The following is a 24,257-nucleotide window of genomic DNA, read 5'->3' as shown; positions in this document are numbered from 1 at the left end:
CTTTTTGACAGTCTTTTTGTTGTGCCTATCTGTGACTCAGCATCTCTGCTATGTGGTGAGTAGTAACTATCCTTTTCATAATATTGTAACATTGATAATAAGTTGTTTAAAATTAATACGGTCATTGATGTGTGCCATGTTAGGTTCCAGACCAGATATTTGTGTAGCAATAAGTATTCTAAGCAGGGTTCAATCATGTGCATGTCTGAATTTATGGAATGCTTTAGTACATATATTGTTTTATCTTAAGGGAACCCTAAAACTGAGTCTGTTTCTCACTAGCGATCAAAATGTTACCTGTCCTATAATTGGTTATGTTGGTGCTGATTGGGCTAGTGACAGAGTAGATAGAAAGTCCACTTTTCAAAGTTTTGGGTTGTAGTGTTTGATGGGCATCTAAGCAGCAGCCCACTATGTCTCTGTCAACAGAATCAGAATTTGTAGCCTTAAGTATGGCAACTAGTGAAGCCTGTTGACTAAGTAATGTGTATTATATAGTCTTTCTGGCAGTCAAAGAGCTGTTGCCTTTTCTGAAGGTAATGTGCCAGTAATAAGCCTTTGTAAGAACCCACAGTTCCATCATACAGATGTCAAAATCGTATTTGTTAGGGAGAAAGTGTTTGCTAAGAATGTTGTCTAAAGTACCCCATTAGCACAAATGAGCAGCAAACTGATTTTCTGATGAAGCAACTAGGTAAAATAAAATTTGAAAAATTTAGAGCCTTGCTGGACGTACTTAAAGCTTGTAATTTACTTTTTGTAACACTGATAATTAATGTTGTTGTGTGAATGTTGTCATATGGTGGCAATGCGGTTTTTTCTTGTTTTGTTTAACTTCCATTTTTCAACTCTTCTTTATATATAAATACTCTGTGTACATTATCATCTGCCAATGAGTGTAAGTTACAACATATTTAAATAAACTCTGCACAAACAGACTTATTATTGACCTTCATTTCCTGCACCTGATTACATTAACATTGAATGTTGAAAGCTGTTAAACATTGTTTCAGATAAAGATTTTCACCCAGGTACCTGCCACTGTAGTACACCACCAATTAAGTAATCAGATGTTCACTACCCATGAAAGGCAGGGCTTCCTATTTGAATCAGACTGCAACACAATTATAACTTTGTGTACACGTTCCATTTTCAGATATTTTTCCAAACATTGAATTATAATGTCATTCTTCAGCTTCAGATAGTTGGGGCTACTGTCAGAAAGTGAACCAGTAAATCATAACCACCCACAATACAAGAAGGAATACGGAACATTGTATTACAAAGTAATGAATCCGTAGATTTGTTGCAGCTGATTTGTCTACAGCTCATAAAAACTAAGACGTTTTTGAATTCTTTTCTTTCTGCCAGTGAGTTTTTGAAATTTTATCATTGTAAGTGTTTGTGAAAATGTGAATAGAACACTTCTGTCTCAATCATTTAAATAAATGGTGCAAGTATTGAAAATAAAATGTTGAACACGTTAGTGTCACCTGCAGTTAAGTTGTTTTCTGGAGGTATTTACCACAAAACAATCTGCACAGTCTATAAGTGAAATAAGGTATGTGGACAAAAAATTAGAGACTGCAGACTGTGTCAAATTACTTGGCGTGTTAGTCAATAAAAACCTGTTATGGAGTTGCCATGTGGACAACATACTGGGTCGACTAAATAGCCTTGTATATATTATGAATATCTTGTATAGTATTACTGATTTAGCTATAAGAAAAACTGTATATAATGCATATTTTGTTTCAGTCATCAGGTATAGTATAATTTTCTTGTGGTCTGAAAAAACAAATTTACTTAGAGCTTTTAGACTACAAAAAAGAATCATCCGAGCAATGGTGGGAGCAAAACCAAAGCAACACTGCAATCCTTTATTTGTAAAACTGGATCTAATGAGCATTCCAAGCATATACATCTATGAAACTCTCACTTTCACGAAAAGAAACCCACAACTTTTTGAGGGCAACTTCTTCTTGCATCAATATGATACAAGACATAGAACGAGCTACATGTTACCTACCCACCGTTTAAAATCACATGAAAAAACCCCATACTATATGGGCATGAAATTTGTAAATAAAATATGGAAAGATATGGATGACCCAAATATAAAAGGCACCAAAAGAGACCTGGAAAAATATCTGAAAGATAAATATTACTATAGTGTAGAAGATTTCATGAATGGTAACAATGCATTATAATTGTAATTAAAATACCTCTTTGAAGATGTTACACCATGTATATTATTAGTTTATTGTCTATTTTTAGTATTGTTATATATAGTGTAAAAACTGACAAGTCACCTATGTCACAATCTTTGATTGTATAAGGCATGTTATGTGATAATAAAAATTGAATTGAATTGAATCATAATTATGTGTAGCTTAAATTAAATAAAACTCTTCTCTGGAGAGTATTTTGTTATCTAAGTTCCATCAGTTTTTAGGGTGATAAATTATTTTAAAATTTGCTGAATTTTTACTTAATTGAAACATCACTGCCCTTATTTTTTATCTGAATTTTAGTCCAGTGATTTATAATCTTGAATTTTTCTACTATCCTGCACAAATTCAATAATTTCTTTGTTCTTCAGAATTTTCATAAATGTGATTTAAATTGCCACATAATAAATGAAAATTGTAATTTAAAGTTACTGATGTATTTCAACTACTGTTTTTGAGATTTGTTGTGTGATCATGTAAAATACATACTTTATTATTTTTCAGAACTGGATCATAATCATTTTGAGATGCTGCCTGATGGTTGGGTTCAAGTGAATCACAATAGTGGTATGCCTGTTTTCCTGCATAAACAAACACGTGTATGTACACTTGCCAAACCATACTTCCTTGGACCTGGAAGTGCAAGGGTGGGTTCAAACTACTTTGTCAAATATCCTGTGTCGTGCAGATACTATGCAGATCATGTCACATTACCTACAGTGTAATGGTGTTTTAACACTTGAAGACTCTTCTAAAAAAAGATCTCTCTCTCTCTCTCTCTCTCTCTCTCTCTCTCTCTCTCTCTCTCTCTCTCTCTGGGCAACCCAGTCCATCCATCCTATACTAAGTTTTCTGTGGTTTGTCTAAATCACAAATGCTGGGATGCTTTCTTTGAAAAGGACATGGCCTATTTCCTTCCCCACCCTTTGTGAATTCGAGATCATGTTTCGTCTCTAATGATCTTGTCATTGATGGGATGTTAAATCCAAATTTTCCTTCCCTTCTTCTGGGCCTAAACAGAAAAATACTTTGTGAGCTGACAGTTGAATTCCTGGCACATGTTAATGTGAAAAATTTATAATCTTGTTGAAGCAGTCAGGGGCATTGACGATAAACTTCTGCTGGGGAGACTAAATTTTCATAATATTAATGACATAATCCTTGCTACATAGCGCCTTTCGTAACAGAAAACGATCACTTTGGAAAACTGCACCAGAGGAATAAAACCAAACACAGAATTGAAAATGGAATATTCAAGAATTCTCTTCTGTTGTTGTCACACATATATGTGACTATCCAAAGATTTTACAATATTGTAAATTTGCCAGCAACACAAGCATTTTAATCAAAAGCCCAAACTGTACAGTACCAACAATCTCATGGAAAGTAGTGCATATTAAATTATTTCTTACGAATAAATGTTTGCCGATGATGAGGAACAACTGTTTATTAATTCAGTTACCATGGACATAAGTAATAGAGAAGAAAGAGTCACTTCTAAACAAGAAATTAGGTTACACCGTATTCACCAGTAAGAAGGTTTAGTCAGTCTGGTTTTAATTGCTGAAGTAGGATTGTCTCATGGTGTCCCTAACTGCCTAATCCCACAAGGCAGGGGTCCTTGGTGAGTAATGGCAGCACCCAATGATAACTGAGCAGTTAGAGGATGTAAAGTAGGCAGTGTCCAGCGAGTCTGTGGTCACGGTATGAGCGGTGGCTGTGCAGTGACGGAGTAGTGGCTCATGGAGTGTGAGGTAGTGGACTCCCAATACTGTGGTCTGTGGCAGGCAATGGCAAGGAGACTCGGGAGTGTACTGCTGGCGAAGTCCTCCTGGGCTGTGAGTGGTGGTGCTGCTAATTTGGCTGCTAGGAACTCACAGAACGACTGGTTGGCCGATTAAATAGATGCCCAGTGGAGGCATACATGGACAGTTTCCCGGAAGCACATAACCAACTTAGGAATTAGGTCCTTACATGTGGTGGCACCTGGAGTGACATTGGTGCTGCAGTATTATGCAATGCTTTCCGTAAGTCAGCCAGGAAATATGGTTATGTTTACTGGCCGTGGACATGGAGTATTGCATTTGTTTTGTGGTGAGACAGCTGCCAGAAGGCTATATGTGGTGCAGTACAGTTGAATTGTGCTGGGACATTGCACTGATATTAAAAAGAGACATTAATGGCCATACACTGAATTTAACAATAAGTGTAAAGTTAGTAGATGCCCAATTGGACAGCAAGTAAACCCTTGCAATACCAATAGAACTGAGTAGGGGGAGGGGGGGGGGCGGAGGCGGTGTGCTATATGCCCACCTTTTGAAAACATTGGAATCTAGGCAGTTACTTTATATTTTAAAATTTTAGACACATATTTATTGTTTTAATGAATTCTACCAGATTCATACAAGTTTTAAATTCTTCCCTTAAACTTTACCAAAAATGGAAGTCTCAGTAGTAGGTGTAACTTTCCCCAATGAGTGTCTTATTCAGTATTTCCATGATCATGGCCTTAATTACACATCAATATCCCTTTGAAAAGTATTTTGACAGTAAAAATCAACAACAATGACTGAAATTTGCATTTTTCAAACTTCTTTTTAATTGTTATAAAGTGGTAGTACATGTTATTGAAAGTGCCTTGATATTTCTAAGAGTGTCGTAAAATGTATTTTCAAGCTATGGACTTGAATTACACATCCGTACATCTTTGAAAATTATATTGTTAATATAATTCAGTGACAATTTAGAATTTTTTAAGGATGGGCATGAAGTAGTGCACTTATGGAAAATGCCTTGCTATTGCTATGGTTTATATATAGAGTCAACTAACAAACCAATCAAGCATGTTTTAAACGTGGCAGTATTTGTCATTGTATTGACATGAAGACAAGTGTGTTAACTTACTTTTACGTGCTTTCCTGAAGTAGGACAGTTAAATTCACTTAAGTACCTATTTAGAAAAAGAGAGCAATCTATAAGAATATATCTTGCAGAGGTCTCCTTTATCATCTTGGCATTCTTTCAGTCACCTCCAAGAAAATTTAGTTCATAATGGTATATGTTCAAAATAATAAAAATCGGTTGCAAATGATGTGCAGTTTTTAAAGTGCAAAAAAAAAGTCCAAAAATACGTTTCATGTATATTTTGCCTCCTTGCCTAGAGCTCAGACTGGGACAATCTACTCAGATATGAGTTCTTTAATGAGATAAAAACAGGAATGACATGAAAATTGGCAACTGCTGTATGCATTTTAGCCAGCTGATAATTTAGTCATAAGAAATTAATACTACTGCAACGTCACCATTGAGAATGTGTATTCCAAATGGGCCTCTTATTTCTGTATTTGTGTGGGATGTAGATACCCCCCCCTCCCCCCATCCTCTGCCCCAGTGTAGGCAAACAGAATATCCATAATAGTTTAAGGGTTATCAATTGACAGTATAGTGAAAGACGTTATTCCACTCCTTTAATTTATACCTTGATTTGTTCTACATCCCTGAAGATCCTTGTTTGTGATTAAGTCTATTGAACCATTTAAGTGACTGGTTAAAGTCAGCTGCTTTATTAAGACTTGTGGATGGATTTAAAACTGTACATTATGTGAAATCTGTATTTCTGCCTCAGAGATCATATTCGTGCAAAATGTTCTTTTCTCTATAACTTCCTACTGTACATAAAACTCAGCAGATACCTGCAATAAATTTTTTAACCATAACTTGTGTAAGTAGTGAGAATATAATTATAACAACAACAAAAATAGTTTCAGATTGTTAATCTGATAGCTGTCCTGTTTTATTTTTCACACAGAAACATGAGATTCCACTGAGTGCTATACCATGCCTGCAGTATCGCCGTGCGCTGGAAGCAAAGAATGCAGCTACTGAAAGAAGCTCCGGAAATCAGTCAGAAAAAGCTGATGCAACACAACTGGGTATGTTAACTAAATCTGAAAAGTAAAATAATGGTTCCTGTCCTAGAAATGTTTAGGTCTGTTTTATCCATTCAGATGGAAAATAGTTTTACGAAGTACCACTCAATCTATATAAAAATTCCAGTTTTAGTTTTTTTTAATGGATTTAGTATGTAGAAGATAAGATTCATAACTTTTTATGTGCTTGTCTGTTGCTTCATGCTTCCTCTGTACAGTGATTTGTTTTCATACAATTTATGGAATAATTAAATCAGTTTGGAAATAATTTTTCCGTGTGTGATCACCTCAGTTGTTCTGGTTTTGTGAAACCCAAAAGTCATAGGGTGTCTAGAGTTTAGTGACTGCCAACTTTTGATCAAATAGTACTTCATTCACCAGCATCGAATTCTGATGAGCCAAAACCACAGCCCACCATGACGTATGCCTCCTGGTTGTGTTGTGGGCACGTGACACAGTAAGGAAAAAATGTAAGTGGAAAAGAGACAAATGGGCACTATTATAGCGAAGATACGGGCCGCAAATGCAGAAATCCATTGATATAAGTGGTTTTGACAAAGGACACATTGTTATGGTCCTGCTGCTTGGAAATAAGAATCTTTGGAATGGTGAAGCTTGGCACCTGTTGGCGTACTGCTGTTGTGAGCACCTTTAAAAAGTGGTTGAGTGTTTGGAGGCTTGTGAAATAATGAATAGGCCATTTGGTATTGGGCAACCATGTCCCATCACAAAATGTAGAGGTGAGAGGGTCCCCTGCTGTGTATTCCAGGATAGACAGCGATCTGTGGCAGATCTGACGATAGAGTACAATGATGGTGCAGGCACAAGTGTTTTGGAACACACTGTTCAAAGGCCAATGTTGAACATGGAGCTCCACATCACATAACCCATATGTGTTCCTGTGTTGACCCAGTGACATCATCATCATCATCTTTGACAGTTTCCAGCCTCTGGCCGGGTCTGTCTGGAACGTAGGTCTCTCCATCGCCTTCTGTCTTGCCACCATCTCTCCGTCTTCGCCTTGGTCTAGTTTTTTCCTTTCTTCTGGATGCATTCCTCTACTCCTTTTAGCCATCTGTCTCTCAGTCTTCCTCGTGGTCTCTTTCCTTCCAGTTTCATTTCGTGTATCCTCCTGGGTATCCTCTTCTCCTCCATTCTCTTAACGTGTCCGTACCATCTCAGCCTTGATTTCTCTATCTCCTCCTGTAATGGTTCCACCTTCATTAACTCTCTGATCCTGTCTTTTCTTAATGTGTCTATCTTTGTCACTGTTTCTCAAGAATTTCATCTGACTAGCTTGTACTTTGCTTTTCTCTCTTCCTTTCATAACCCAGGTTTCTGATGTATGTGTCAGGATCGGGACATAGTATGACCGGTACATAACCTTTTTACTGAATTGGTGTACATCCTTGCTCCATATCAGGCTTCTGACACTCTTCCAAAATCCTTCTGCTTTTCTCCCCCTCTCGTTTATTTCTCTTTCATTTTTTCCTTCTTCCTGTATCAGGCTTCCTAGGTACTTGAAACTCTCCAGTCTCCTCGATCGTTCCCCACCAATTGTTACTCCAGTTGTTCCTATATCATTCTTTCTTGTTGTGATAACCATCTCACTGAAACTTCCTGGGAGATTAAAACTGTGTGCCGGACCGAGTATCGAACTCGGGACCTTTGCCTTTTGCGGGCAAGTGCTCTACCATCTGAGCTACCCAAGCACGACTCACGCCCCGTCCTCACAGTTTTACTTCAGTTTTACTTCCACCAGTACCTCGTCTCCTACTTTCCAAACTTCACAGAAGCTCTCCTGCGAACCTTGCAGAACTAGCACTCCTGGAAGAAAGGATATTGTGGAGACATGGCTTAGCCACAGCCTGGGGTTTGTTTCCAGAATGAGATTTTCACTAATCTCTGTGAAGTTTAGAAAGTAGGAGATGAGGTACTGGCGGAAGAAAAGCTGTGAGGATGGGGCGTGAGTCGTGCTTGGGTAGCTCAGATGGTAGAGCACTTGCCCGCAAAAGGCATAGGTCCCGAGTTCGAGTCTCGGTCCGGCAAACAGTTTTAATATGCCAGTTTCATATTAGTGCACACTGCACTGCAGAGTGTAAATCTTCACTAGATGTAACCCCAACTAACTTCCTCTTGTTCTCTGACTAGAAACTTTGCTTGGTGGGAAGACATTTTCCTCAAGTGAGAGAGTGATTGTGCAGTCAACATATATTTTGTAGAGTTTGACAGAACCTAGTTTTCAGGTGGGATGAAAAAGCTGGAGAATCACTGGATCAAGTGTATATCTCTTAAAGAAGACTATGTTGAGAATAAACAAGAGTTGTTTATGGAACAAACCTTTTTTCTCACTTTTTTACCAGACTTATCAGACCACCCTCATACATCAAACATGGCAAAATGGCGCTACCCAAAACCATCACCGAGGCAACACTGGTGACCATAGGCCATAGATAACAGGGGTGAACAACAGATGTGGAGGCGTGTACATGCAAATAAATCTGCAACTATTGAGCAACTGACCACTCAGATGAAGCAAGGGGCTAACAACAGTGTCTCCTTAATGACAGTTATGTGAACACTGCTGGTTCCTGGTTCATGCGCGTATGTTGGCTGCTTTTCATTGGTTACAAAGGCTGGAATTTGGACAGAATTGTGACAGATGGCCTTTTCAGTTGAATCATGTTTTATGCTCCATCAGTGTGAAATGTTTGAAAGCAAACACACAGCAACAATCATTGGAATGGTCCAGGCCGGAGGAGGGAGCATTGTTGCTGGGAATGCTTTTGTGGCATTCCCTGGGTGATCTCATCTTTTTGGAAGGCATCAACACAAGTATACTTCTACCCTTGGGGACTCTGTCCACCTTTACATGCAGTTTGTTTCTCTTGGGCACAATGGCATTTATCAGCAGGACAGTGCACTGTGTCAGAGCTTGCAGTGGACATGCATGGTTTGAAGAGCAACAGGGTGAGTTTACCATATTCCTCTGGCCACCAAAATTCCAGTATTTAAGCCCAATCAAGAATTTGTGGGATCACCTTGATGATGCTGTTCACACCGTGGATCCTCAGCTGAGAAACATAGTGCAATTGGTCACGACACTAGAGTGACATGGCTCCACGTCCCTGTCGGTATCTTGTAGAACCTCATTACCTTTCTTTCTGCACATCTCACAATGGTCCATGCAGCAAAATGTGATTATTCAGGCTTTGACAGGCGCTCACATTAATGTTGCAGGCAGTGTATAAAAGAAATGAAACATACCACATTAAACATATATCAGTTTAGACAGTGTACTGTCTGATTTCCATGAACAAATGTATCATGGATTAGTGCTCCCATTTAGTGAGGCAGCCTTGGCATCACAACTAAAAATTTTAGAATTAGGCTCACAGTCATTTTATGTATATAAAATAAACAAAAAAAGTACTATGTAGTAGCGTAACAATGGAACTACTTTAACATATGATACACTACTGGCTATTAAAATTGATACACCAAGAAGAAATGCAGGTGATAAACGGGTATTCATTGGACAAATATATTATACTAGAATTGGCATGTGATTACATTTTCACGCAATTTGGGTGCATAGATCTTGAGAAATCGGTACCCAGAACAACCACCTCTGGCCATAATAATGGCCTTGATACGCCTGGGCATTGAGTTAAACAGAGCTTGGATGGCGTGTACAGGTACAGCTACCCATGCAGCTTAAACACGATACCACAGTTCATCAAGAGTAGTGACTGGCGTATTGTGACAAGCCAGTTGCTCGGCCAACATCGACCAGACGTTTTCAATTGGTGAGAGATCTGGAGAATGTGCTGGCCAGGGCAGCAGTCGAACATTTTCTGTTTCCAGAAATGCCCGTACAGGACCTGCAACATGCGGTCGTGCATTATCCTGCTGAAATGTAGGGTTTCGCAGGGATCGAATGAAGGGTAGAGCCACGGGTGGTAACACATTTGAAATGTAACGTCCACTGTTCAAAGTGCCGTCAGTGAAAACAAGAGGTGACCGAGACGTGTAACCAATGGCCCCCCTTACCATCACGCCGGGTGATATGTCAGTATGGCGATGATGAATACATGTTCCAATGTGCGTTCACCGCGATGTCGCCAAACACGGATGCGACCATCATGATGCTGTAAACAGAACCTGGATTCATCCGGAAAAATGATGTTTTGCCATTCGTGCACCCAGGTTCGTAGTTGAGTACACCTTCACAGGCACTCCTGTCTCTGAGCAGCGTCAAGGGTAACTGCAGCCATGGTCTCTGAGCTGATAGTCCATGCTGCTGCAAACATCGTTGAACTATTCATGCAGATGGTCTTGCAAATGTCCCCATCTGTTGACTCAGGGATCAAGACGTGGCTGCATGATCCGTTACAGCCATGCAGATAAGATGCCTGTCATCTGGACTGCTGGTGGTACGAGACTGTTGGGATCCAGCATGGCATTCCGTGTTACCCTCCTGAACCCACCGATTCCATATTCTGCTAACAGTCATTGGATCTCGACCGACACGAGCAGCAATGTCACGATATTATAAACCACAATTGCGATAGGCTACAATCCGACCTTTATCAAAGTCAGAAATGTGATGGTACGAATTTCTCCTCCTTACATGAGGCCTCACAACAACGTTTCATCAGGCAACGCCGGTCAACTGCTGTTTGTGTATGAGAAGTCGGTTGGAAACTTTCCTCATGTCAGCACGTTGTAGGTGTCGCCACCGGCTCCAACCTTGTGTGAATGCTCTGAAAAGCTAATCATTTGCATATCCCAGCATCTTCTTCCTGTCTGTTAAATTTTGTGTCTGTAGCACGTCATCTTTGTGGTGTAGCAATTTTAATGGCCAGTAGTGTATATTATCATATAAGAGATAGCGTAACATTATTTTTTCTTCCAGTGTACAAACATCTAATAGTTACATTGTGAAATTTATTATATAAATATTATATAAATAGGAATTTTAAAACATGATGATGACTATATGAGGACTGCATGCAGCATAGGTGTTAAAATATTGCTGTGAACAAACATTCCAGTTTTCTTCCAGTATATTTAGAGGATAGTTATTTGGAGCCTTATGTAAAATCTTTAATTTTTCTGTCTGGCATATTTTGTGTTAATGGACATTCATATGGTTACCGAGGGCACTTTCTATTCATACATGTGTTCTGTAAAACACGCCACTAAAAATTTTTATGTTAGCAGTTGTGACTGATAGCAGTGACACTTTTGATTCTATGGTTGCCATGCTTCTTTGGTTGTCTTATGAAGTTAAAATGTTCAGAAGTGCTGTACAATTACCTGAGATGCTATTGCTGTGGGAGACAAGTATCTTTAAGATGCTCAAGATAGCAAAGGACAAAGGCCATCTTGAAAGGCTGCCTGCAGGAATCTGTTTGTGGTCCAGGGGGTTGGGATGTAGCATTGGAGCCTATGCTACAGAAGTTACATGGCAGTGGTAACATAAGTGGACTGGTAGCATTTGCAGATGATGTGCTGTTCTTTGTAAGAGATGAGTTGAAAGAATTACAGAAGACAGGTGTAATGCAGCTCTCCGTAAACTTGAGGGATGGTGTTGTTGAAATGCTAAATTGTCACCATCACCTCACAAAACTACATACTTCCTGTTGAAAGGGACCCTACTAAGAAATTCTAAAATATAATTAAATGATTTAATGATTAGTGTATGTGTAGTAATGATGTATCTATGGGTATACACAGATGAATGTTCTAATTTCACACATCATATAGAGGAGACAAGCTGGAAAGATAAAACTACAATGCTAAAATTGTAAGAATCACAAATAGACAATTTCAACTTCCTTGAAAACAATGAGAGCATACCACCAGTATATATTAGTGCCAGTTGTATGATACAGAGTGAGCATATGAGCCGACAGGTTACAGCTTGTGAAGCTAGTTTCAATACTGAGAAGGATGGAACAAGGTTTCTGCTAAGATGAATAGCAGCTATTGTACGGCCCTGAAGGGTGGGTTGTTGGTAATTTGAACAATACGCCCACTGGACTTAGAAAACAATAAAAGAGGAAACCTGTATTGGTTAATGGAAAGTGATCAGTTGGAAGTAGGAAATATTCTTGAAACTGAAACCAGCAGGAAAAACTCACATTTTACAACTGTGGCAGAATGAGTGGCACACTTCAGACACAGGCAGGAGTATGTTTGAATTTCTCTCCAACATCAGGAAGAGAATATGAATTACATTTCTTCACCAATTGGGTGCACTGCAATGTTACCTGACTAGTCATGGGTTGTGTGTTACATATAGGCGTAAAATCAAAAGACAGGTGAGTGATAGTTGTGCCAGTAGCAATGTGGGCACTCTGGAGAATATGTTGTGAGGGCCATGCACTCTGCAAAGATGCAGCAGGTAGTCAGGCATCGAGGATGCTGGATCACAAAGTAGCAGTGAGGAACCAGCTGATGTGGCACATCTTTGATGATGCACTGCAACCCCAGTATCCAGGAAAGTCAAGTGGATCTCATGAAGCTTTCAACACCATGTGAGCATGCTGCCAGCCCTGTACTTCAACATTACATTTTATGTAGTTGGAGAGAAGGCTACAGAGGTCAGTAACCACTGAAGAAAACAATCTTCATGAGTAACTGCCATGTTAGTGCAAGTGACTACAGAAATGTAAGTTATTAAAAGTTAGAGTGAACCATGGAATTAGTTGCCAATGTGGACATGCTGCTGATGTGATGCCCTATGCCCAATGATTCCAACGGACAATGGTTGCCAACTGGGATGGTTTTAAGGTGGGTGCTGTAGTGGAAACAACCTTCAGTAATTTAGATGTACACTATGTGATCAAAAGTATCAGGACACCTGGCTGAAAATGACTTAAAAGTTCATGGTGCCCGCCATTGGTAATGCTGGAATTCAGTATGGTGTTGACCTACCCTTAGCCTTGATGACAGCTTCCACTCCTCGCAGGCATACATTCAGTCAGATGCTGGAAGGTTTCTTGGGAAATGGCAGCCCATTCTTCATGGAGTGCTGCACTGAGGAGAGGTATTGATGTCAATTGGTGAGGCCTGGTGCGAAGTCAATGTTCCAAAACATCCCAAAGGTGTTCTATAGGATTCAGGTCAGGACTCTGTGAGGCCAGTCCATTACAGGGATGTTACTGTCATGTAAACACATCAGTGTAGGCCTGTGCTGTGATAGTGCCACGCAAAACAATGAAGAGTTCAAACCCCCTCCATGAAAAACATGGCCACACCATAACACCACCATCTCGAAATTTTACTGTTGGCACTACACATGCTGGCAGATGACGTTCACCGGGCATTTGCCATACCCTCACCCTGCCATCGGATCGCCACATTGTGTACCGTGATTTGTCACTCCACACAACATTTTTCCACTGTTCAATCGCACTTCTTACACCAAGTGAGGTGTCGTTTGGCATTTACCGACATGATGTGTGGCTTATGAGCAGCCGCTCGACCATGAAATCCAAGTTTTCTCACCTCCTCCCTAACTACTATGGTACTTGCAGTGGATCCTGATGCAGTTTGGAATTCGTATGTGATGGTCTGGATAGATGTTTGCCTATTACACACTATGACCCTCTTCAACTATCAGCGGCCTGTCAGTCAAGAGATGAGATAAGCCTGTACAGTTTGGTGCTGTATGTGTCGCTTCACATTTCCACTTCACTATCACATCAGGAACAAGTGGACCTAGGGATGTTTAGAAATGTGTAAATCTCGCGTACAGACCTACGACACAATTGACACTCAATCACCTGACCACATTCAAAGTCCATGAGTTCTGTGGAGCACCCCATTCTGCCCTCTCACGATGTCTAATGACTACTGAGGTTGCTGATATATAGTAGGTGGCAGCACAATGTACCTAATGTGAAAAACATGTGTTTTTGGGGGTGTCTGGAAACTTTTGATCACATAATGTATCGGCTCCGCAAGGAAATGAGGACCCTAATGAGTGTAAAAAATGAGAACTGTACCAGTTTTAATCATGGAAGTAGCAGTACCAACAGTACTACTAGAAAATAAGTAACTGTATATGGCAGATGGCTCCAACTTGAGTGCCTGCCCACAAGCAAACAAACATCTGATGACAGCGGTGGGTAGGGATGTTCAAACAACTGAGACACGGGCAGCCAGGCAGCAGTGCTATAAACTACACAAGCATACTGTCCTGTCCCCATGGAAATGAGCAGACATGGCCAAGTGGTTAAATAATGTGCAGAAAGTGTGTAATTGGGCTACCTGGTGGGTAGCCTGTACTAGGTGCATGTGTCCACGAGTGAGCTGATAGGCACCCACCACCACCAATACCCCATGGAGCAGCACTGGAACAGTGTAGGTTAAGGGATCAACAGTTGTCATCTAGTGGTAGAAAGCAGCATTTTTCCCCCTCTCACATTTTGTGTTTCTTTTATATACTAAGAGTTTTTTTCTTTTTGTTGCAAGAAAGTTCTTACAGAATGTAAATATTTTAGGATTATAGGAGATTACTCACTGAAAAGCAGAAGCATTGAGTCGTTGATAGGCACATGCAAAAGATTGAAAATTTGCTGGTTCTTGGAGTTATCCTTTGATGAATTAGAGAAACACACACACACACACACACACACACACACACACACACACACACACACACACACCCCTAGCAAAATTTATGTTTAAGATTTCATGTTTGAGAAGCAGGCAGAAACTTCAATATCTGGATTTAGAGAGCATGTACATGAACATGCCAAAAATGCCCTTTGTGATCATCTGAACGAAAGACTGTCCATATATGGAAAAAGTTTAAAATTTTTGCCTCAGGAACTAAAAAGCCACTCTTCAAATTCTCTAGAAGAAATGGAAATCATTGTTCATGACAAGATAGAGCAGCATTTCCGATTAAACTGGTACTTTGTCAACTTTCTAAAAATATTGTTTGAGCCATAGGGCAAGTACAGTGGACCATGTTGGAAGATGCTTACCTGTCCTCCAGTGTGTTGTGTACGTTGGCCCCAAACTATGGTGTACATATACATACCTTTAGTGTTACACATTAAGAAAATATGACAGCAATTCCATTGTCCAGCATCCATGTCAGTTTTAATATTGTAACACTGTTGATATATATTGTTGCAATTAAGTCATCATTATGATCAATAATTCATATTTTACAAAATAAATAATTGTAAATAAAAGATATAAAAAATAATCTGGCAACATAAGAAAACCAGAAAAAATAAGTCATCCCCAGGACGCATTACTTTAATAATATATAACACTGCCTCTAGCGTCTGTTTGGCAAGGAGGAAGAATTCACAAGTTATGTCATATATGCCATTGACAGCTGATGTAACTCATTGATGATCAGATCCTGTAGAGGTATAAAATTGTCGCATTATTGGTTGTTATGTTTCACACACTGTTAAAATCAGGTAATTTAGCGGACTAGTTGACATTTAATATGGTGTTTGACTGTTAATGAAACCAGGAACCTGTGTGTGCAACCATGTGAACACAGTTCTTGTCCTCTTGAGAGCGTCTACAGAATACTCATGAGGTAAAATCTTGACTTGGTGGTCCACAATGCAGCTGTCAGCTACCCTTCAGTTTCTGTGCTGTTTCACCCACTGAAGATGTGCCACTGTTATCAGGGGCCTTTTGCGAGGTGCATCACTCCAAATGTCCATTGGATGCAGTTCTCTTCACCATGTTAGCGGCACTGATAAACCTCAGCATTGAGTGCCCATAAGCTCCAAACACACACACACACACACACACACACACACACACACTATTCAGCATCTATTTGTGATGGATCTGCGTTCACTGAGAGTGGAAATTCCTTTTGGATTTGAAACTGATTACCATTGTCAAGGAATCTTTGATCCCTGCTGGCTACATGTCTGCCCTCTTATGTGGCTGCATGTGCTACACCATTTCTTAAAGGCACAAGGGACAGTCTACACTGACACTCCAAAAAATAGTGCAACTTCATTTATGGGGTTTTCATGGCACTTCCAAACACAGTAGTTTCTTTCTGTAACAGCCTTCCTTGCCCACTCATTTCCACTTCACAGTTAGCCAGGAAAGTAGATTGTTTGGAACATCTGCCAGAAACCTGCATCGGCAGTCAGGACTCGGCACAGTGTTGTCATTCACTGCCTCATGGCCGATCCTGTCAGCTGTCAATATGGTAAGTGCTGATGCCACGGGCTAGGTTTTTCATAGAGTATGCTGAATATTGAGGACTGGGCCCTCTCATAGCACTTAAATATAGCCATTAAAATGCTCAAAAGATAATGATATTGATCTCTCTCTGATAAGATAGTGTTGATTCAAAGTACTGAACCCTTTGGACATCTTGATGTCTAGGGTACGACCACTGTTAGACTTACAATACACGTGACCACTATTGGAAGGACTGACATAAATGTAATGAAATTATCATAGTCTGTTGTGATTTACTGGTGCAAGACCTGGAAACATGAGACCCAAGTCAGCTGAGCCACAGCTATGGATGACGTACTTTGCTGCACCCACTTGTGGACTTGGAGTGTCCACCTATGCCTAGGAACTTGCAGCATGCTGACCTGGTACCATTTACCTGATATGTTGTTAGGTGGGCCATTCTGATGACCTTCTACTGTTTTACTTTATCTCCATTACATTTCTGCTATTCTGAAACACTTCCACATAAACTCATCTTATTGTGCTGATTGCGTACAACACTTCACTGCCATGACTTTTGTCAGCAGTGGAGCATCACATCACTGCTTGGTACCAGTTCTACGCCATCCAGCGCACTCCAAAGTGATCAGTGTAGTATTTTAGAAGTATGACTAGCATTTCATCTGCTGAACTTAACTTTTACAATGGAAGGAGAAAAAAAAGTTATGTTATGTCTTATTTAATGCCATGTCATTCCAGTGTCACGCGAGTGCATAGTACATTCTCTTAGTTTTATAGATTTTTATTTATATGGAATGACTATAAGCCTAATACTAATATTTTCTTAGATGTTATATTTGAACTTTAACATGAAAGGTTCAACACACTAATGCCTCGTAATGGAAACCTCAGATTTTTTGATCCTTAGTGTGAAGCTTAGCCACTGAGCCACCAATTTTATAAAATAAAAAGTGTGATCAAAACAGAAAATTATATTAATTAGTTCTCCAAGAATGTTTTATTTTGTAATTTCATTTAAGCATCAGTTGGATGTGACATTGTAGTCTGTGTAATAAAGAGAATCTTATGGTTTACAGAAAACAATTCTGGATTTCCAAATGCCTCCATTGAAACCCTTCAAGAGAACAAGGAGAAACAGTCATTAAGCCCTATACAAGTCAGAGAATATTGTGAGAAGCTTTTCCAGTTTAAAGTTGTTAAAGTTCTCAGATTTAAGTAAGTACTTGATTGAATATTATGTTAATTCTCTCTCTCTCTCTCTCTCTCTCTCTCTCTCTCTCTCTCTCTCTCTCTCTCTCTTTGAGATGTAAAGAATTAATTTATTTTTGACTATGTTGTTCTCACATTTTTCAGTACTTAAAGATTTTTTTGGTCTTTACTATTAAGTTTCATCTTTATCCATGTTTTTTTAATTATTTTTGTTTGTCATTATTCTTTTCTCTTCTTCTTCTTTTTCTTCTTCTTCCTGCTCTTCAGCTGGTTTTAAACCTTGTTTAAGATTTATTTTTGTCCTTGTAGTATACCTGCAATTTTCTTCTGTTGAGTGTTATCATTTTACTTCCTCAAATTTCCTTGTAGAGCCTTCCATGAGATCGTGTCCCATTCACCTTTCTCTCTTGATACTCCATGAAGCCCTCTTCTTTCATCATACTGAACATCACTAGCAACGAGAAAGTTCCTAATGACCTTTAGCTGTAGCTAAAAGAAGGTCTTGTTCATTTTGTGCACATGTTCGTCCCTCAGAGCCTCTTCTTCATTGTGAATGATGACCAGATGTTGGTATAATTCAGAGTATTTGTTATTGATAAGGCATAATAATAATGTATAATTGGAACTTCTTTTTAATTATTTCATTTATTGTATTATTATTTTATGTATGTTTTGCGGTTTTCTGCTTGTAGTCTGTGATCAGATATTTATTTAGATGTTGTTTTTTTTTTTTTTTCAAGAAAGGAGTAGGATATGGCTGCTTGTGTAAATTTAATCATTTTTATAGATATTCTTAATGACCTGACTTGTGTCTGAGTGGCATATACTTAGCTGTTAATAGGAGGGGGCTTCAAAAAGTAGGTTGCACATTATTATGGTAGACCAAGTAATGTTAATTTTGCACTACACAAAAATTCTCCAAACTCGTCACTAGAGATCATAGAGCAGAATCAATGCGAACAATAGCTACAGTAAGCCATGCTGGGCCCACTACTTTTGAAATGTTTATCACTGCAAAGTCCACTTGGCGACCATGAAAAACAACAGGCCCATGCAGAGCGTTAATAACTTTCGCCGCATCCACATTTGTATTGCAATTAGTCTCCACATCAAGAACAGTTTTGTGTATTGTAGGATGCCAGCGATATACATGATGCACACGATGGTGAGGTGTGTTGCCGACTGATTGCCATCTTTCCAGATTCGCGACTTTACAGCAATGTGCAAAGGTGATTACATCAGCAATTGATATCAGCATTATTTTTCACCATAATTGCCAACTAATTCCTCTGTGACAGGTAAGCTGCCATTTATTGTTAGTGGTAGTTTTTTAAAAGGTTGGGACCTTCCAACTTTTCCCTGTCGACTTTTTTCTGTTAGTGGATCGATAGTTTATATCTCTTTGGGGGACTGAAGTATCAGTCACCCAAAGCTACAAGGCCATTTAGGATCTGAGTGAAATCAATAATGTAACCTATAGTTGAATAAAATCTTCACGGTTGTTATAGGTAGCTCAAGGTCATTGTTAAACTGGCTGATGTATTGTAAGGTTCATATAGATTCATTATTGTATACACACTTGTGCACTAACAGGATGGAGTAAGGAAAGGAGGGGTGGTGGAGTGGGGGGGGGGGGGGGGGGGGGGTCACAAGGCAATTGAAGTAAAGAATCTACTTAACCATTAACAACTAGATCTGATGTGTTTGCAAAGTTCAACAACATTACTGTCACTGCTTTATTCTGGTGTAAGTGTTCAATAGATTTAATTAATGAAGGCATATACAGCTCTCTTTCTTTTCCTAAAGCCAAACTTCAGCTTACTCAGTGATTAATTGCTCACAAGGAATTTTGCTACTTGCAGTTTTACTACTTTATCAAGCATTTTCGAGATGCTTCACAGTGCATAGAAATGCCTATTGTTGTTTAAGATTTTTTCCGTCTTATTTAAATAGTGAAAGCATTGGCTTTTGTTGCTGCAGCAAATTTGAAAACCAAACAGCTACCACAGTAACAACTAAATGTGAAGGTTTGTCCTCAGTATTTATGAAATAATTATTAAAGATCGTGGCTGTAGTAATAAGAGCCCCTTCATAACTGACATTTTGCCAGTTGTCTGGTTCAGGTTTTTCTGCAGTGCTTTGAATATATTATCTACATTTATTATTAATTGTTGGTTGTGCATTTTTTTGGCTTAATTGATAACTTTTTTAATGTTTTTTATTAGACTATTTTGAGTAAATGCAAAAATTGTTGCTACTTGCAGGGTTACTGTAGACAAGAAGTCTTCATTTAATTCTAGTGTAGATAGGTGCACTACAGTTTAATTTTTTTCTTTATATATACTTGTTGGAAAAGAAAAGTTCACAGAAGTGTGTGAATTTAGGCTTTCATAGTGATGTTACAGAATGGTCATGTATTCTTCTGCTTTAATGTCAACATAGTTTGATTTGTATCCACATTCCCATTCAACATTCTAATACAAATGTATGAATGTCCTTATTCTTAAGATCTTGTTGTTTTTCTCAGTGAGTAAAAATTGGTATGAAGCTCTCAGGTTTCAAGGAGAGTGATTTCATTGAAATGGTGTGACATTTCGGTAATTGTCACTCCCATCGTCTTCTGGTGAAGTGACGAGATACAATCTAGGTTGTCATATAGCATTGCAGCACAGCAGGTTGCTCCTTCTCCTAGCCCCTGGATGAGTGAAAACAGGAATGAGGCCACACTTGAACAGGAATTTGGTCCACCAGATTCCACCTCAGATGTCTCTTCACTGTGAGTGCTCACAGCATATTGTGGCTCACAGCATATTGTGGCCAGTAGAAGAGCCCAAGCTGAACATAGTTGTTTGCCATCATCTATGTTTACAGGTAATCGTTAGTCCCAATTTTGATGACTTCCTTTATTATGTGGTCCCAAAATCCACTGGCCTCAGTCTATTCAAAAACAAAATATGTCTTTTTCTCTAAGCTGTATTTAGCAACTGCTTATTTGTCTTTCTAGCCCAGGCAGATGTACCTTGCATGCTGGAAGAAGCACTCTTGAATGCAGTGTTGTGCCCATACAATCTACTACAGCCCACACTCTCACTGAATGCTATATACACCAGACAAGTGCAGTCCAACAACGTTGACGACTGAGCCAGCTATATCTTTAATCTTCTGTGATGATCAGAAGATTGTTTCATCATCATAGTTCTTTAAGATCTTTGTGATCTTTACTGTTGATGGTTTCAAATGCCAATCACTTTTCCTCTTCCTGTGTTACATCAAAGCAGCATGTTGTATGCATTGTCTTCTTAATTTGTGTGTCACTGCAGCCATTCTTCTGGAAGACTTCCCTCAAGACTTTCATTTCAATATACAGGTTATCCTTCAATAGACAGGTTTTCCTGATTACTGATGGCCTGAGCCCTGTGAACAAGACTCCTCAGAACTTTACTGTGTTGGGCCGGGTGGAGGTGACTAAGTCAATGCAATTACAGATAAATGGGTATGATTCCTGTATGCAGAGAGACCTAATATGCTTTCTTACTTTTTTCATACCCGGATGTCACTGCCATGGTGAACTTCATGTTCTTCTGTATGACATTGATGTATCCAAGAAATATGTTGATAGCTCTCCTGCCCCATGGCCAAACGACAGAGGTGTGATCCCCATATTTGTAGAAGTGTTTCAGTTTGAGGTGTTCAGTCTCTAAAAGTTTCCTCAAAATATTCCATACATAGAGTGGCTATTCTTGGTGCTAGCAGAGGCCCCATAGCTACGTCATCCACTTGCCTGTAAAAATGCCCACTACGCTGAAAGTCAGTGGTAGTGAAGCACCTTGGAAAAGTTTCAATGTCTGTCGCTCAAAATGCTGTTCCAGTAATGCCAATGAATCTTTCACACACATAGGTGAATAATAATAAATGTAAATACCACTCAGGGATTAGCCTTAGCCCTGTGTCCATTGGCCAACTGTTGTCTAGAGGACAGTATGAGGAGCGAACTATGATCTGATCGAGGGACATATGATCAGCGTGTAACTGTTCCCTTCAGCCTTTATTGCCACTAGATGAATCCTAATGATGCTGCTGATGCTTCTTTGTTGAAATATAGCTCCTCATTTAGACTTGTGAGGCTGAGTGGACCGCATTACAGATCTCCCTATCTCAAAAAAAAAATCTAAGGAGGTACTAGGAATTGGACCCAGGTCCTTCTGCACCAAAGGCAGTGTCACTAGCCGTTCAACTATGGAGGCAGGTGTGAATAATACTGTTACATCAAAACTCACCAGTGGGTCATCTTTATTGAGTCCAGTGGCTTTCAGCAATTTCACAGCCTCATGTGAGTTCTTCACATAGTGGACAGAGTCCTGTTACAGTCTTCAATAATTCTGTCAGATATTTGGCCAGTCCATACGTTGTTAAGCTGATGATCTTTACTACTGGGTGTAGCAGCATTCCTTCCTTATGTACTGTCAGAAGCCCATACAAGCAAGGAATTTGTAGTTTTACTCTCCCCAGTGGCAAGTTAGAGATCTTCAGAAGGCAACAATCTTCTTTGTCATGTGTGATGTCACATCCTTCATGAGTTCCTTTCCATTTGAAGAAATGTGTTGTTGTCAAACCTTATTCTCTCACAACCCCCACATTTCCTTCCTTTACTGAATTGGTCATTCCCTCATGTTTAGGATGCATCCTATGAACCAGTCCATTCTTGTAGTCATATTGAGTCAAATAAGTTTTTATCTCTCACATTTGATTCAGTACCTTCTCATTAGTTATTCGATCTACCCATCCAGCCATCAGTGTTCCTCTGTACCACTATATTTAAAAAACTTATACACTTTTTTTTTGTCTGAACTGTGTATCATACACGCTACACTTCCGCACAAGACTAAATTCCAGAGAGATACCTTCAGAAAGGACCTTCAGACACTTGAATATTTATTCAAAGGTAACAAATTCATCTTTCTCAGAAATATTTTTCTCACTATTGCCAGACCGCATTTTATATCCTCTCTACCTTGGCCACCGTCAGTTGCTGCTCAAATAGTAAAACTTGTAGTGTCTCTTTTCCTAATCTAATTGCCTCATCATCCACATATTTAATCTGACTACATTCCATTATCCTTGTTTTACTTTGTTGATGTCCAACATTTTTCAGACAACACGAGACAGTGTGGTACTGAGGTGCAAGACTCATACGTCTCTCACAGTTGACTTTTACATATTGTGTGCAACCAATTGTCTTCACTGGGTAATCAGCTACATCGATCTCCCAAAAGCTGCTTCTCCAAAGACTATAGCGGATTACAGGAATTTATTAAACCACTTCTCTATTCTGGAAATAATTTGTGTTCTCGTGGAACACTTTCAGTTCATTATTGGTATATTTTCATCTCTCAACACAAAGCAACATTTATTCTTTTTCACATTAGTAAGTAAGCTCTGACAAGCCAGCTGTTGTCTTTAAACATCAGACTCGATAAAACACAAGTTCAATATCATGGTAACACTCCAATAATTTATGGACATCACATGCATCCTGCCTCATGCAGAGCTAAGACTTGAAAAAAAAAAAAAAAAAAAAAAAAAATAAAAAAAAAAAAAAAAAAAAAAATAGAAGTCTCTAGTCTCAAGTGAATGTGCATAGAAATCTATATTCAGTTGTTCATTAGTCTTTTTTTTACAATCAGCACAGACACTAACACACCAAAGAATACTACATAATTATTCCTTGAGTTTTCATCACGTCTTCTGTGGCGCTGGCAGCAAACACTTGTTGTCGTCAGTGTCTCGCTGTTCTTACAGTCTTCTAATAACAAACTTCCGATCTGTACATAGAAACAGATGGATCGGTAGAAACGATCTCACTCTCCCACATTCATACCTAAAATATTGGGTGTTTGAGATGGTTGAAGCCTGAGTGTTCCTAGAATTTACACCAAAATTTTTGAGGCACTACAGATGTTCATGTAGTAGTGTCTGTCCAAGATATCATCCATTCCCTTCAACTGATTACCTAGGTCCCTTGCCATCTGTAACAATTAAAATTTCATCAGCAAACCTCAGAGTTTCTATTTTGTCTCCCTGAACTTTAATTCTCTCTCCAAATTTCATCATCATTTCCTATCCTGCTTGTACAGTATAAAGACTGAATAGGATCAAAGAGAGGCTACAACTGCTGTCTCACTCCCCTCTCGTCTACTGCTTCCCTTTCATGCCCTTGGCTCATATTATTCTAGTCTGTTTTCTGTAGAAGTTGCAGTTAACAGTTCACTCCCTGTATTTTACCCCAGCTTCTTTCAAAATTGCAGAAAGTGTATCTCAGTCAACATTGTCAAAAGTATTCTTCAAATCTGCAAATGCTAATAAACATAGGTTTACCTTTCATAATTCTGTCTGCGAAGGTAAGTCGGTAGGTCAATATCGCCTCTTGTGTTCCTAAATTTCTCTAGAATCCACAATGATCTTTTCTGAGGTCAGCTTCTACCAGTTTTTCAGTTCTTCTGCAAATAATGCATGTCAGTATTTTGTGACCATGAAGTCTCAAACTAATGGTTGGGTAATGTTTGCATCTGTCAGAAGGTGCCTTGCTTGGAATTGGGATTACTTCATTCTTTGTGAAGTCTGAGGGTATACACTTTCCATACCACCTTCTTATCTTTAAGCTTTGAGCAGGCATGCC

General features: G+C 39.1%; 1 protein-coding gene across 1 annotated transcript in view; it reads left to right on the top strand.

Moving 5' to 3' along the window:
* LOC124545263 (microprocessor complex subunit DGCR8) overlaps window positions 1–24,257 on the top strand; it is a 239,163-nt gene that overhangs the window by 106,612 nt on the left and 108,294 nt on the right. Inside the window, exons 4-6 of the mRNA XM_047124142.1 lie at window positions 2,736–2,878; window positions 6,040–6,163; window positions 17,449–17,587. Coding sequence (XP_046980098.1) covers window positions 2,736–2,878; window positions 6,040–6,163; window positions 17,449–17,587 — 406 coding nt within the window. The remainder of the gene's footprint in view (window positions 1–2,735; window positions 2,879–6,039; window positions 6,164–17,448; window positions 17,588–24,257) is intronic.

This window comes from Schistocerca americana, chromosome 8, assembly GCF_021461395.2.
Source record: "Schistocerca americana isolate TAMUIC-IGC-003095 chromosome 8, iqSchAmer2.1, whole genome shotgun sequence".
NCBI classification, from domain to species: Eukaryota; Metazoa; Arthropoda; class Insecta; order Orthoptera; family Acrididae; genus Schistocerca; species Schistocerca americana.
Note: the sequence above shows the minus strand (reverse complement) of the source record. Positions and strands in the feature narration are given on the sequence as shown.